We start from the raw sequence: 15303 nt of genomic DNA, 5'->3' as shown, positions 1-15303 counted from the left end.
AGGAATGCAAAGATAGCTAATATTTTTTCCCTGCCCACAAGGACCTTTTGGTTTAATTGGATGTGCAAACAAACAACTGCCATATGATGGGACAATCAAGCTAACAGATATGTGTCCTAGGCACATGGAGGCACCAAGGAGGGAGGGTTCTGTGTGACACTTTACTGGAGTTCAGTTTACTGGAGACCTGAGAGGACCCAGTAAAGCTGTAACTCTGTTTTCCATTTGAATTATGAATAATTTGTTTGAAAGGGGAGGCAGATGGGCACCAAAATTTCACATTCATTACTAGTGGGGGCCAAATGGGAGAACTAATCTGAGAGTCTTAGCCAAATGGGCCTGCCAATATGGGACTCCAAATTGGGCCATCTTATCCTGGGAAAGCTTATTTCCTACAGGAAGAAAGTTATATTTGGGTTAGGCAACGATAGCTAATTCATTCCAAAAGTATGGATCTGAGAAGTCCCTCTGCCTTTCCTGGGGGCAGTGAGTAGAGGGATAGTGGGGGCCTGGGGAGTATTTCATGAGGTGGAGCTCTGTGCACCTGAAGGAAATAACCATTTCCCAGTAACAAGGAGCTCTGGTCGAGGGGTCAGTAAAGGATTTACAGAGGTAGTTTGAACTGGTTTTAAAGGAAGAATAGGAATAAGCTGGATTCTGAAATGGGGAGAATTGCCGGGAACAGCATTCCAGGCAGAGGAACCTGCATGCACCAAGGCACGGAGGCAGGAAACGGTGTCATACACTCAATACCCATGAGTAATTCAGCAAAGCTGGGGTTTAGCTGGTGTTTGGCATTTTAAAGGTGGGTGTCCTCAAGGAGGACAGTTTCATTCATCTTGTGGAGCAGTCAGACTTTTATTCTCTAGGCAGTGGAGAGCACAGCAAGTTGTCAGATAGGCTGGAAATGTGGTCGTTTTCCCTTCAGAAGGTTCTGTGTGAATATGAGATGGACTTGGTTGGATTTGGTATCAGATGGAGGACGAGAGGTCTGTGAATGGCTGTGGTGTACAGAGAAGGGATCAGAGTCACATAGGATCGTGAGACAAAAACTACAGGATTCAGCTAGTAACTGCAGGCGACTTACAGGTGAAGGTGGGAAGATAACGAAATACCCAGGTTACTGACTGAGATGACAGATAGGTTTGGTGTTATGCCCTGAGAGAGGAAGAAGGAGGAGGCTTGGGAGCGCTTCTTGAGTTCAGGGTTTCTGTGGGATAGCCAAGTGAAATAAGATATGTATCGGGCCCTGGGCATATTAGCTAGAATTCCCAACATTAGTGTCCGTTGTGGACCATGGCACAGAAAGGACAAATGGAAATGCTTTTTATGGAAGCCCACACAGTTTAAAATGCAGTGTCACATAATGAGAAGAACTCCGTCATGGGATTTAGACAGACCTCAGTCTGAATCCTGCTGCTTAACCTGTAAGGTAATTCCCAGTACCACTTTGGTAAGATAACCACTCTGATCTTCCTAACTGTCATGTGTAAAATAGTAGTATTAACACCTAACTAGCTGGTTGGTATTAAAAAGTAAATAAAGTTGTGTGTGTAAAGCACTTGCACAATCCCTGGCATGCGGTAGATGTTTAATAAGCATTTCTTTCCTTAAATGCCTATTCATGGGCACTTAAGTCATGAAAATGTCCATTTCTTGGAGGGACAAGAGAGAAGAGGGAGCCCTGGCAGAGAGGGCATGGTATCCACAAGCCAGAAAGGGGAACAGGGCACCAACAATGTGAGTTCCCCGGGAAGGCGGCCAAGAGACGAGGGTGCTGATCTAAGGATGGGCACTAGAAGCAACTGTCTACTTCACAGCTTTTTGAGGGTGGGAGTTCAGGGCTGCAGTCTGTAGACAAGTAGTTAATTCCAAGTATTGAAAACCAGAAGTTCTGCAAAGATTCCGCCTAGCTTCCTCTCTGTAATCTACATGCCCCCAGCTCAGAGCCATCGAGTGTCAGTTTCACACTCTCAGATCTGGGTTGCAGTGAAAAAGAAAGGCAAAGGGAGGTGAGCAAAGCTTGGGGTGGAAGCTTGGGGAGTCTGGGCGGAAGGAAAGAAGGCGGTCACGGGCAGGATCTCAGCGCGTACACGTAGGTGCCGGACTGGCTGCTGTCCTTGTGAAGTTAGCTGAGGTTTGTGGTGGGGGTTTTTTTAGCCTTCTCACTCCTAACTTCTGTCTGCTTTATGAGATATTAAGTGATGTCACGTCCTATCTTACATCTAGACTTGCAACTTTCTTTAATGCTAAGATATAAATGACTGGTAATGGTAAAGAGAAGGGTAGGAACGGAGGCCACGGTGTGGTGCCCTCTCCCTTCATATGCCCTCAGCAGGCATGGTCAGAAATTACACCTTCTTTTCCTCCCACCAGTTTTGATTTCAAGGTCCCCCACCCACCCAAAACCGTGGTCTGGCAGTTACTACAAACTGAAAAGAGTTGCTAAGGGTGCTGAAACTCATTTACCATCCTGGGGATGGAATGTCGTGTTTCTCAGTGACGACCTATTTGCCATCATGAGAGATGCCAAAGGGGTGGAGTTCTAATATAATTTCAGGTGACAGATAGTCATGAAGAGGATGTTTTGCAGGCGCCTCAGCCATCCGGGATCTCACTCCCTCTACGCATCATGTTTGGCAAATAGTCAATTCTCAATAAAAAGTTATTTAGCCAAACAAATACACGAGTCGATTCCTAGCAACATCATCACAACAGTCTCTTTCTGGGGGAAACGTGTTGGTGACTGTGAAGGAAGACCAGCTACAGCACTTAGACAGAAACGAGACTCTTAATAGACAATGTGCAAGCATGGAACCCAGGGTTGGATGGGAATGTTTCGTGCTCATTTGAAACTTGGCTCTGACTATGGCTTTTCTGTCACAGATTTTGGTGGGGGGAGGGTGCTCCCACAGGGAAAGCCGTGTGCGCTGACATGGAAACTGAATAGAACTTTGGCTAGGCTAGGAGTCATTGCTATTTTAGTCACTTCCAGATGTCTGCTGTTGGGAGTTTTAAGGGAAAGGGAAAGATGTGTGGAGTGTGGGGGGCCCATGGGCTGTAAGGGGAGGGCTGTTTCAAGTCACCCTTCAGTAGGCTACTAAGATGAATTGGATAAAGCTTTTTTAAAGTTGTATTCTCAGTAGTGCCTCTTTTATTTACACGCTTGATGGCACATGGAGTTGTAGGCAAACTGAAGAAACCTTTGTGAAATCATCAGGATTCCCCCCCCCCAAAACGAACCTTATCCCTTTGGGTTGCCATCTAATATTTATGAAGTGCCAAGCATTGAGTGGTACACATACCAGATGAGCCGTCTGGCTCAGTAGCTATTGTGCTAACCTAACAAGTTCACCAGATGCTTGTTGTCTATCTACTTTCTCCTTTCCTGTTGTGTTGGAGGTGTCTCTCAATCCCGGTGCTGCCATTATACACTAGAACGTGACATCTGGTTGTAATGTTTAAGTATGTGGAGGTGAGGCCTTTTGGAATCTTCAGAAGGGGTGTTCAGGTCCTTCTCAAGAGGTCCTGGTACCACCATGGATTAATCCAGGGGCGTAGGTCAAAAGACCGCACTGGGTTGAGAGGGTTTTTTGTGTCTTTGTTTCACTGGGAAGGAATGGTGCTAGCATGATATAAAGGGTGAAAAGCAAAGCATAGGAGAAGCAGTAGAGCTTGTAGAGTTATAAAGAACATGGATTTGAATCAGACAAACCCAGTTCAAGTTCAGACTGTCACTTGCCGGCTATGTGAGCATGCACTTAACTTCTCTAAAGATCCGTTTCTTTATGTGCAAAGTAGGAATAGGGCTGTTGAGTCTTTGCTGGGTGGGGGAATCATGGTAGATAACACCCACTACCTTGTTTAACCAGGTTGTGAGCTGATCAGAAATAAGACAAAGCATTAGACAGATGGAGGTCGACATGTTGTCTGTATTATTGTTAAAGCTGATATGAAAAAATGCGGCATCTTTCTGTGGGCACGTGCACTTCACAGCCAGAACTTCCTACACAGCAGCCCCAGCCCAGGAAGGAATGCTCCCTCCAGGGGTAGGGCATAGCGTGTGCTGTCGCAGGATAGAGAAGAGAGGTGGCCTGCATCATCCTCATTTCTTCCTCCATGCTCTGCTGTCAGATTAGCGTGAGGGGACAGCATGAGAAAGTGGGGAGAAGCTGAGAGTGTTACATTGAGGGGTCTTGCCCTCACGGAAGGCAGCACCAAGAGTGGAGGAAGACTCATTGCCCCTAACAGGAGCAACCTCAGAGGGTTCTGGTAGGGATCCTGTGAGCTGAGGGACCGTGTTTGGCAAATGCTAAACGTTCAACGAAATGTATTGATTGATGTTATTGCCTTGTCACCAAGCATGGGGATAACAGCAAGGAAATGAAGTAAGGGTCATTTGCAGGGGAAAACAGAGGAGTTTAGAAAATGATGTGTGTTGTCCTCATGGGCAAAAAAAATAAATACTTTAGGATATCTTTAAAACGGACAAGAGGCAAGTGCCTATCCTAACTAGGCTCTCTTATTGTTGCTCTGGGACAGGAAGGCCAGCCTGAAGGTTCGGGACGGGTGGAGGAGACTGGATTTACAATAGCTGAGAGGAAGCCGAGTTTTTAACTAGATGCATGTGAAACAAGAAGATGTCATTGAACTGCTTGAGGGGGATCCTCCAGTGATTATTCTCCTGGGATGACTGCTGGGTCTTGGGTAGTTGGCCAATCCCTCTCTATGTGGTTTCTTCTTTGGGTCACGAGATTAGCCCATGGGCTTCCCCGGTCTGAGGTTTCTGCTAGTTCTTTAGCTCCAGATTTTTCTTTTGGGTAGGATTTCTTTTTTCTTGAGCTGAAAAAAAAAAGAAAAGAAAAACCCACAAAGGCAGGTGTGGTGCAGGGAGACACTTCGATTTCTACCTATATCCCACTCATTCCATCCTGACCCTACTCCAAGCCCATGAGCTCTCCTGAGATTTTCTTCCTTTCTTCTGAGATTTTGCCTGCTAATTCTTACACAGTATTAAAACACAAACTTGCTGCAAATCTCAAAAGCAATAATTATTCCAGATCTTTTTTGGCCTCTGTTTTGAGCTAGGCATGATCTCCATTTAAGGCAATTTTCTCAATTGCTTCTCTTAAATCTTCCTTTGGGGAATTAGCATCTGGGGGATTTTCTCCTCTTCTACCCTGCCTCCCCACTTTAAGTGGGCCTTCAAGTCCCTGGCTGTGCATAAATGATGTTAAAGGTAGCCAATTGGGCTTTCTAAGATTCAAGGGTGACTCACGTGATCTCCGGAGGAAGCCTCGCATTGGCAAGTTGTTATTGTCTCACTTCACAAAACACAGTAATTCCAAGTTACCGCCAGAGAGATGAAGTCAGAGGGAAGCTGCGGCAGTGGAAATGTAGTAACACAGAAATGTGCTTCCAAGCTGAGAGTGAAAACCAGTGAATTTGAGGAGAGAAAGATGAAGACCATGGCAGAAGAAAGAGCATCAGAATATGCCAATGTTCCCCGTGTAAAGAGGGTTAATCAGATAACTAGGGAGATGGTAATTCTAATTACCTGGCAGATAATATTAAGGAAAGAGCACGTAATTGCACAAATAAACACGCTTGCTCTGGGAGAATGCTCTAAGAGTCTTGATGCGCACAAGGTTGTGCAGATCTGTTCCCTTGACCTCTCACCTGCTTTTCACCTTTGCCGAAAGTGGGCTGAGTGTGAGCTGACACACAGCCTCAGTGATTCCGGCAGACGCAATCTAGCTGTGGCTCAGGTGACGGGAAATGGAAACTTGCCCTGACACTTTGAGGAAACACTTTCCGATCCTCCCCAAATGTTAAGCAAGCTCTTAAAATTGTAAATCTAATGACACCATGAAGTGTGTTTTGATGTTTCAATCAATGGGCATTTCACGGTAATGGCTCCACAGCTGAGCAAGCCTATATTTGGTTAAAAATTTGGCCCGTTTTGAAGCCCCTGAATTTCAAGTAAACCAAGAGGCTGCCAATCAATGTGGCAGCTGAAACATTTGCTCTACGAAGCAAAAACAATAGGTCTCAACTCCCAAGTTTGAAAATTAATGCCATTTTGTTGTTTCTCTTAAAAGTTAATCTTTTTTCTTTGAGTTGCTCTTTGTAACATCTGCTAAGTGGCTTTGTTGTTGGATTTTAGGGCTTGGCGCAATACTCCATCCTCTTTTATGGATATTATGACAATAAACGAACAATTGGATGGATGAATTTCAGGCTGCCGCTCTCCTATTTTCTGGTGGGGATCATGTCCATTGGCTACAGCTTTCTGGTTGTCCTTAAAGCGTAAGTTTCACTGGCCTCTTGGGAAGTGAGCCATGATCTCTGGAATCAAATAGTATTAATTTAAGGATGGGATATAATTTTTATCCTATTTTATGTCGAGAGGATACTGAATCTGTAAGAGGTAAAATGTGGTTTTAATACGAACACTAAGGTTAGACTATGACATTCCCCAAACAAAAGGGTTGAACACCAGCTCAGGCTTTTAGATCATCTCACTGGATTGCACGCCTCTCTTGTGTTCAAACCGATTTTGAAGACACCCCTTTTTGAACTTCAAGGTGTGACTCCATGTTGCACACAAGGCAAGGAAACAGCTGCTGGCCCCCCTTTCTTTGTGTGCAAAGAGGTTTACAAGTTGCAGAATCAGCTCAGTAGGCAGAATCTGTTATTCTGTGCTCATTAAAAAAACAAAACAGAACCAAAGTAGTCACTCAACCAAAAAGAAAAAAAAAACAAAAACCCAACCATGTACAACAGAGAAAATGAATGGCCCCCAACAAGGCCATCACCATCAATTGCAGAATCATGGTCTGTCTGGAAGAACATTTATTAGAGCATGGGGAAGAATTTCTTCAGAGAACTGACGAAGCACGTGTAACAACCCGTTTAAAGACACAGCAGAGGGTGCCTGGGTGGCTCAGTGGGTTAAGCCACTGCCTTCGGCTCAGGTCGTGATCTCAGGGTCCTGGGATCGAGTCCCACATCGGGCTCTCTGCTCAGCAGGGGGCCTGCTTCCCTTCCTCTCTCTCTGTGATCTCTTCCCTTCCTCTCTCCTACTGTGATCTCTGTCAAATAAATAAATAAAATCTTTAAAAAAAAAAAAAAAAAGACACAGCAGAAACCTGCATCTGGGGCTATGACTAATCTCCATAATCCATGAGCCAGTTCTCTGAGCTAGCATGGAAGTCTGGAGAGACTTGCGAGAGTCCCGACCCTTCCACTGGACTGTGAGCAAGGTGAACTGGCCTTTTTGCTTCATCTCCGGAAAGGACCTCTGCCCGAGGGTCCAGGTTACCCCAAGCAGGAGCTCTTTGGAATAGTCTGTGACATAATTTGTGCCTCGTCTCTGCCGAACTGGTTCCACCAGAGGACACTGTCCTATTTAGTTTTCAAGACCCCGCATCCACCGTATTCATCTCCCTGTCCAAAGGTAATTCGGGATCCTAAATATAAGGTATCTATCTGTCTACCTGGTAAAGTATTACCATATTCCCCAGTCTGTGCTGTTTCTCCTCTTTTAACCTTTCGGATTTGCCAAAACTAAAATCAGAGGGGCCAGTTATGTTATAGAGGTCTTGGGAGAGTTGTTTTGATGCCAGTCCATCAGTCAAGCGCTAACTTGGTTTCCAAAACCAGAATTCCTATATTTACTCATTTATTTAATAACTTTATTGAGCAGTTACTATGGGCAATTACTATGGGCATTCTGAAGGGCTGTCTAGTGTCTGAGAATTTAATGGTGAACAAAATAAAATCCCTGCCCCAGGATGCTCAGCTGAAGAAACAGCCTGTAAACTAAGGAGCAAACAGTGGTTGTGGCCAATATAGAATATAATATACATATTACGTCCTCATGTTATGCAGATGTTATCCTTGTATTAGGTGTTAGCCTTTGCAGCCAAATATTTGCTGCAGTTTCTCCTTTCTCTAGAGTGTAATATGTGCTGTTCCGTAGAGCATAGCCCTTGCCGTAATTTTCTCCCCTTGTGTAGCAGGCTTATTCTGTGAGCTTCTAGAGAGTTGCTTCCTACCTCCCTTTCAATCCCCTTCTTCTTCCTGACTTTCTTTTGAGCAGAGGCTGCATTACAGTGACTCTGTTGGCTTAGTATTTATAGAGTCACTTATTTGAGTAATTAAAATCTTTCACATGCATCCATAAAATGACCAAATAACCCCAGCATGTAAACAGAGATGTGAACTTGAGGTCCGAGGCAAGAAGTTGAGGCAAAGGCATGAATGCAACCATTGCTTTCTACAACCTCCCAACAAAGCAACAGATACGGGGAGGTTGCCTCTCATGGACACAGTGGTTCAGATCTATAGCCTCCTTGAAGAGAGAAGAATGTTCATAGGTATGTGCATTTTTGTCTCTCTGTGGGCAAGGGCTAGAGCTGTCCATGGAACATTTAATAGGTATCAGGGCTCCCTCCGAACAGAAGTGTCCTACAGTCCTGCACTTTGTCTTCCCTTCCTTCTCTGAGAATTCCCCTCTTCCTCGTCAGTTGCTGCATGCTGGGTGCTCTGGACTCGCCCAGCTCATGCTCCCTTATCTGGGAGGCTGTCTACAGCCACACAATTTTGCCAGGGAAGCTCCCTTCGAAACTTCAATCTGTCAAGCATCCATTTTGACCCGAAACCTTGCCCTTTGCTCAGTGAGAGTGCAGAAATGGATGGTGGCATATGAATGAAGTAATCTTCTCCCTCGATTAAACCAGTGGAAATCTTGGATTTCAACCCCTTTTGACCTACAAAGAAGCATTTTATGTGATTCAACATATCTCATGCGGGCCTCGCTTGGGCACCAGAGTGAAGTCGGAGAGCCTAAGCCCTTGACCTACGTCTGTGGTTAACTCCTGGAAAGTGTCCAGCAAATCACTTCATAATGCTAACCCTTAGCTTCTCCATCTGTAAAGAGAGAATAATATTAACTCCCTTGACTTTTTGTTCAGTTGTTGAGAAAGGGAAAACATGGTGATACGTACGGACACCATTTCAAAGGGCAAAGTGATAGACTGATGTAAGGGATAATTATTTTTGGTGATTTTTTCATAACTTTGCACATTTAAAATATATAAACCTCTATAAGGTGTGAAGCTAATAGTAAGGGATATAAGCCACCTCAGAGATGCCTGCCAACCTATCATGTCAGCTTTATGGCATGGTTCTTCTTTCCTTTTTGGTTCCACAGCACTGTAATACTCAGAAAACCAAAACCTTATGGGATCATTTTATAATATGTATCATATGAAATTTTAATTTTGCTATTTATAGTGATAAGGGGAAAAGAAAGGAAGTGGAGTGAGTGGAATATAGATCTTTAACCACTGAAATAAACTGTAAGTAAATGCATTTTAAGCTCTCCAAGCAAAAAAAAAAAAGAGTATGTGTGTGTGTATACAGATACACACACATATTCTAATCAGTTCTATATATTAAAATATGTAGATTAGGATATATGTAACCAGTTGGCATGAACATTGTATAAAAATTTTGATTTTTGTTCAAGAGTTGTAAAGTATGGAGAAATTTGATGCATTCAGTCTGTTCTTTGGGAAGAGATACTTGGTGGGAGTTGCTATGCAGGAGTTTCCTGACCGGCCCTGGGTTATAGTTCATTCCTAACTGCATGGGGGTCTGGAAATAAGCTAAAGCTTCCTAGAAGTTTAAGGGTGTACACATATTTTTTTTTTCCTGGGGAGGGACCCATGGGTTTTTGTCAGATTTCTGAAGAGAGCCTTATCCTGCAAAAGGTTAAGAACCAAGTGTATGATGCTAAGAAAACAGTTGAGGAAAACAAATTAAAACTACATATTTTTGTAGGACCTGTTTAATTGTTAAAATCATCAGTGCCTCATAGTCTTTTAATCTCGAAAGGCCTGGAAAATGAACAGTTTAAAGAATTAAAACCAAAATTTGAAGATCAACTTTTGTTTTCTGGTCCTAAGAACAAATTTCATTTGAAAATACATGCTTTCAGGATACTGCTTCTCCAGGCTGCCTGTAATTGTACTATTTTGCTACTCCCTACCCTTTCCCTTTCTTTGGGGATCCAGGGGGCTGGATTAAACACTGTGTTTTTATAGGATGACCAAAAATATCGGGGATGATGGGGGTGGTGAAGACAACACATTCAACTTCAGCTGGAAGATGTTTACGAGCTGGGACTACCTGATCGGCAACCCGGAAACAGCAGACAACAAATTCAATTCTATCACCATGAACTTTAAGGTAAACACATCAACTTCAAGACCCGTGCCTTTGGATTTCCAAGACAAAAATCAGAGCCATTCCATACAGTTTAGCTAGCGAAGTATCCCGACAATTAAAAGAAAGATTAACTCATCATTTCTGCCTACCAGGATCCGGGCAGGGTTCTGATTGTGATTGGAAAATAGGACACACGACAGCACAATTTCTTCTCTAAATTTGGTAATAAAAATACTGCCATTGGCTTGAAACAGGAGGCCATTAATAATCAGAAATCAGATAGTCTCAATAATAGAACAAGGCTTACTAATTATTTACAGGAATAAGCTGGCTCAATATTTAAAATGACCCTTGGGTATTATTTTGGAGCTTCAGAAAAAAAAAAAAAAAGACTATCAGAAGAGAATCTAGAAAGAAGTTCGTCCTCATCTGAGATCAGAGTTTATAAGAATTCTCCCTTCTTTCTCTCACTCATTCTTACTTGCTGCCGATATCCGTCCGCCTGGTTTGTGGAATCCCAGGTAGAGTGCACATTTTCATTCCTCATTCGACGTTTGCCAAAATAGCTTCTGAGTGTATGCTAGTTTTCGTAGCTCAGACACATTTTTCTTTTTTCTGTTTTGCTTGAGTACAGGAAGCAATCATAGAGGAAAGAGCAGCCCAAGTAGAAGAAAACGTCCACTTGATCAGATTCCTGAGGTTTCTCGCTAACTTCTTCGTGTTTCTAACACTTGGCGGGAGTGGATACCTCATCTTTTGGGCTGTGAAGCGATCCCAGGAATTTGCACAGCAAGATCCTGACACCCTTGGGTGGTGGGAGAAGAATGAAGTTCGTCTCTGCATGCTTTTTATGTGCTTAGAACCTGACATTAGAAATTGTGTGGTTATGCTTCTCCGGTGCAGTGTTAAATAAGGCCGTCCTTTACCTGTCTACCCCACGCCATCCGGTCACATGCTCTCCACTCCATTCCAGCCTTATTTCCAGATCTTTCTACTGTCTGTCTGTCTCTCATTTTGTGATTTTATGGAAAGCCAGAGTTGAAAGAGACACTAGAACGCATATATTCCAACCAGTATATTTTACAGATGCGGTTAATGAATGTCAGGAGGAGGGGTGGTGTGTTCAGGTCACAGAACCATGGGGAAGAGTGAGTTAAAACCCAGGAATCTTGATTTCAAAGCCAACAGTCTTTTCATGACTCTATGTTTCTTTCTCTGTGGATTCTCTGTAGATCCCTGAAAGATCCAATTGTTGCCCTAATTCTTTGAAACAGCAATGTTAGAGTCCTTGGTTCCTATGTTTCTCTCACTGGAAACATTCAGATTACCTCCTCCGCTTTCGGCAAGTCTGGGATTCTCTCTGTTTCTCCCTAGCAGTCTCTCTTCTCCTCCCTTTGCCTTATTTCCACCCCCTCCAAGAGATAGTTGAATGAGGAAGGCCAGCTCTTTGCCTGGAATTCAGTCTGATGGTGATGTGTCTTCAGGATATGTGCCCATTGAGCAGGTCAGAGGAAGGAGAGCAGATGTAGAGAATAAGGACATTCAGATGTAGGAAATCGCTATGTCTTGTTGCTAGGGCCTGTTGCCTTTCGTAAAATGTCCTGGCATACAATGTGGCATCTTTTTAAACTTGAGCATTTTCAAAGTATGTATAGATTAAGGCTGTGGGAAGTGTAGAGTGCCCACACTGAAACTTCTGCTGAGCCTTGTAGACCAGAAAGATTCAGAAAGTCCTTATAAGCATAGAATTTTCTAGAAATATCTTGGACAAAGTATAGCCTATTTACAACAAAAGGCTCCAAATGAAAACATTCTCTGTATTTCAGAAATGATAATCCTGGAGATGGGAGTCTGTAACAGCACAGACATTTCATGGAAACCTATAAAATGTCATTAGGTAGAGGTATTTTATTTATTTAAAGCAGAGGAGAACCTCAAAGCATTTATCAAGTTTGTCGTCAGAGTTTCTTATAGTTGTGATAACTTCTATTACTTTGGCCCATGGTTCATATTGATCATAGTTTTGTATAAATGAATCGTAGTAAAATGTAGGTAGTTTCTTTTCATTAGGTAGAAGGATCATTCTACATAAGAGTCTGTTTAACACCTATTTAAGGGGACCCTGAGTCCTAAGGGCCAACAAAGGTAGTAATGGGAATTCATGAATAACTTTATACATTTGATGAAACAGAATTTAAATTAACCTTATAAAAGATTGCACAGGATCTGCCAAGTTTTTACCTTAAGCTGAAATTATACGTGCTGATTTTATATTACGTCATGCTGATTTTTATCTTCTCTTGGTCATGCTCATGTAACGTTCTTAATAAAAATGGGAAAAACCATACTGACAGTATTTTCTCAATACATTCTGGTAGTTATAATCATTCAAAACACAGAATCAAGAAATGGCAATAGGAAATGTTTAGTGGTGACAGTTTGAACCAGGTGTTTAGGAAAGGCCCTGGCCAGGGCTCCCCAAAGTCTTTTTGCATTCAGGGAGGCTTTTTCCCCATCACGAAAGTAGTACATGCACTGGATTCTTTTCCCTGATTTAATAGAGCCTAATATTTTAATTATGAAGGAGATATGGACCATACGTTTGCTACTTTTCATATTCTCTCCCCCTCCCCCACACTGCCATTCTAAACCATTTCTTCACTCCTGGAAATTTCCTACTTCAGCTTTGATAACATCATGATTTGTGTTCTCCTTTTGTTTCTCTGAATGTCCTGTTTTCCTTGGTAAACCCATTCCTTTTTTTTTTTTTTTGCCCCTAATAGGGTGTATTCCCCAGAATTCAGTACTTAGTCCTGAGCCCATTTCAGGGAGCTCATTTATTCCAACTGATTGAACTAGCCCATATGCTGATAATTGTCAAACGAGTATTTCCAGTTTGGACCTCATTCCCCAAGAAGATCATTTTCGCTTTCCATTGGAACTCTTGTTGCAAAGTGTATGACCGTGGGACACCTGGGTGCTCAGTGGGTTAAGCCTCGGCCTTCGGTTCAGGTCATGGCATCAGGGTTCTGGGATCGAGTTTGGCATTGGGCTCTCAGCTCAGCAGGGAGCCTGCTTCCTCCTCTCTCTCTGCCTGCCTCTCTGCCTACTTGTGATCTCTCTGTCAAATAAATAAAAATCTTTTAAAAAAAGAAAAAAAGTGTATCACCATATCAGAATCAATTCCCATGCAGAATCATGTGTTCATTGGACATAGGGTGATATAAATTACTTCCCTCATTATACTAGGAAACAGACTGTTATTACTGGCACATATACAGGCTCATGCTCAAGCATGCCTTGAGAATGGGACTTGAATATTTTCTTTGTTGTTTTATTGAGATCAAATTTTAAAAGTGCATGAGATAATCTTTAGTCTTTTTTTTTTTTTTTAAAGATTTTATTTATTTATTTGACAGAGATCACAAGTAGGCAGAGAGGCAGGCAGAGAGAGAGAGGAAGGGAAGCAGGCCCCCTGCTGAGCAGAGAGCCCGATGCGGGACTCGATCCCAGGACCCTGAGATCATGACCTGAGCCGAAGGCAGCGGCTTAACCCACTGAGCCACCCAGGCACCCAATCTTCTTTAGTCTTATAAAAGATGTAGGAAATGTAGCTGAAATCTTGCAAAATCCCGGAAGAAAACAATTATTTTTAAAATACCATTAACTTAGTTAATTCCTTGTGTCTCCCTGTAGATGAACATGGTCATGTCCCTGCTGGGGATGTTCTGCCCAACACTGTTTGACTTATTTGCTGAATTGGAAGACTACCATCCCCTCATCGCTCTGAAATGGCTACTGGGACGCATTTTTGCTCTACTTTTAGGCAACCTGTATGTATTTATTCTGGCCTTGATGGATGAGATTAACAACAAGGTGAGTCTCGTATCTGGATTGCTTTCGGCATCCCTGTGTTGTTACATTCCCTGTCTCCAGATTGCTAGAAATGCCTTTGAAACCTGTGCTGTCTCCATCATTGCCTCCATCCCTTTGCATCCTAGATTGAAGAGGAGAAGCTGGTAAAGGCCAATATTACCCTCTGGGAAGCCAACATGATCAAGGCCTACAATGCCTCCCTCACCGGAAATAGCACTGGGCCACCTTTTTTTGTGCACCCCGCAGATGTACCTCGAGGACCCTGCTGGGAAACAATGGTAGGGCAGGTAATGTCACCAACAGCAGTGGATGACAATAAATGGATGAAGAAAGAGCAGAATCAATGATGTCTTTCATAAAGGTGGCCTATTTTTTTTGTTGCTTCATAAAAAAAAAAAAATACCAAAGATGTATTGAGGGCTTACTATGGTGCTGGCTATGAATTTCATGTATAGTCTCTCATGCAGGTCTCACTCCAGCCATCGAGGGAAGTACTACTTTTACACCTTTTTAAAGCTGTGTTTAAAGAAAGGATATTTTTAAATGGTGTGAGGAGAGGTTCATCTTCTATTTGTGTTATAAGAAAGCACCTAGATTTAGATGCAGGCTCCTGCGAATATTTAAGTGGAACTCTTACCTATTATTTCCAGTTTCCCACTAAAAGAATGTTCCTTGGGGAGCACACATGAATACTAATTTCAGCAATGTCCATTTTTGTCAAATAATTGTCCCTTAAGTGTTAAAGGAAATAACTATTTTAGGTGAGTTGTTTTCATGATGATTATGTAAATGACCCCCGTCTAAGACTGCTGGTATTTGACCAGAGAAAGGAGAGAATGTTTCATATGGCTTTCTGACCAATAAGGGAAACCAAATTAAGAAACCAACAATAAACTATTCCACATCTCTTATTTCTATACAGATCCAATTGTTATTTTGAAAAGTCTTTAATTCAATCTCATTAGAATTGACGTTGCCACTGTGCATTTCGTAAACTGGTTTTGGACTTGGGATCCTCAAGGAGGACCAGATACTTTTCAGATATGTCATCGTGCATCTACCTGCCCGTGGGACAACAGTCCAGTCCCAGTAATGTGGTCTTGTGGAATTATTTGAATAATTTTTTGCTGTGTACTTCTTTTTTGTAATCTAAAAGGAAAAATTGAAAGTTAGTGTTAGTCTTATAAAATG

General features: G+C 42.6%; 1 protein-coding gene across 1 annotated transcript in view; it reads left to right on the top strand.

Annotated features, from left to right (window-relative positions):
* The window catches only part of TMC1 (transmembrane channel like 1), a 382443-nt gene that overhangs the window by 332025 nt on the left and 35115 nt on the right, over positions 1-15303 (top strand). The window contains exons 15-19 of the mRNA XM_032306873.1: positions 6167-6309; positions 10113-10257; positions 10871-11065; positions 13933-14112; positions 14238-14399. Of these exons, the coding sequence (XP_032162764.1) occupies positions 6167-6309; positions 10113-10257; positions 10871-11065; positions 13933-14112; positions 14238-14399 (825 nt within the window). The remainder of the gene's footprint in view (positions 1-6166; positions 6310-10112; positions 10258-10870; positions 11066-13932; positions 14113-14237; positions 14400-15303) is intronic.

This window comes from Mustela erminea, chromosome 12, assembly GCF_009829155.1.
Source record: "Mustela erminea isolate mMusErm1 chromosome 12, mMusErm1.Pri, whole genome shotgun sequence".
NCBI lineage: Eukaryota > Metazoa > Chordata > Mammalia > Carnivora > Mustelidae > Mustela > Mustela erminea.
The sequence above is the reverse complement of the archived record's forward strand: the minus strand, read 5'-3'. Positions and strand labels throughout refer to the sequence as shown.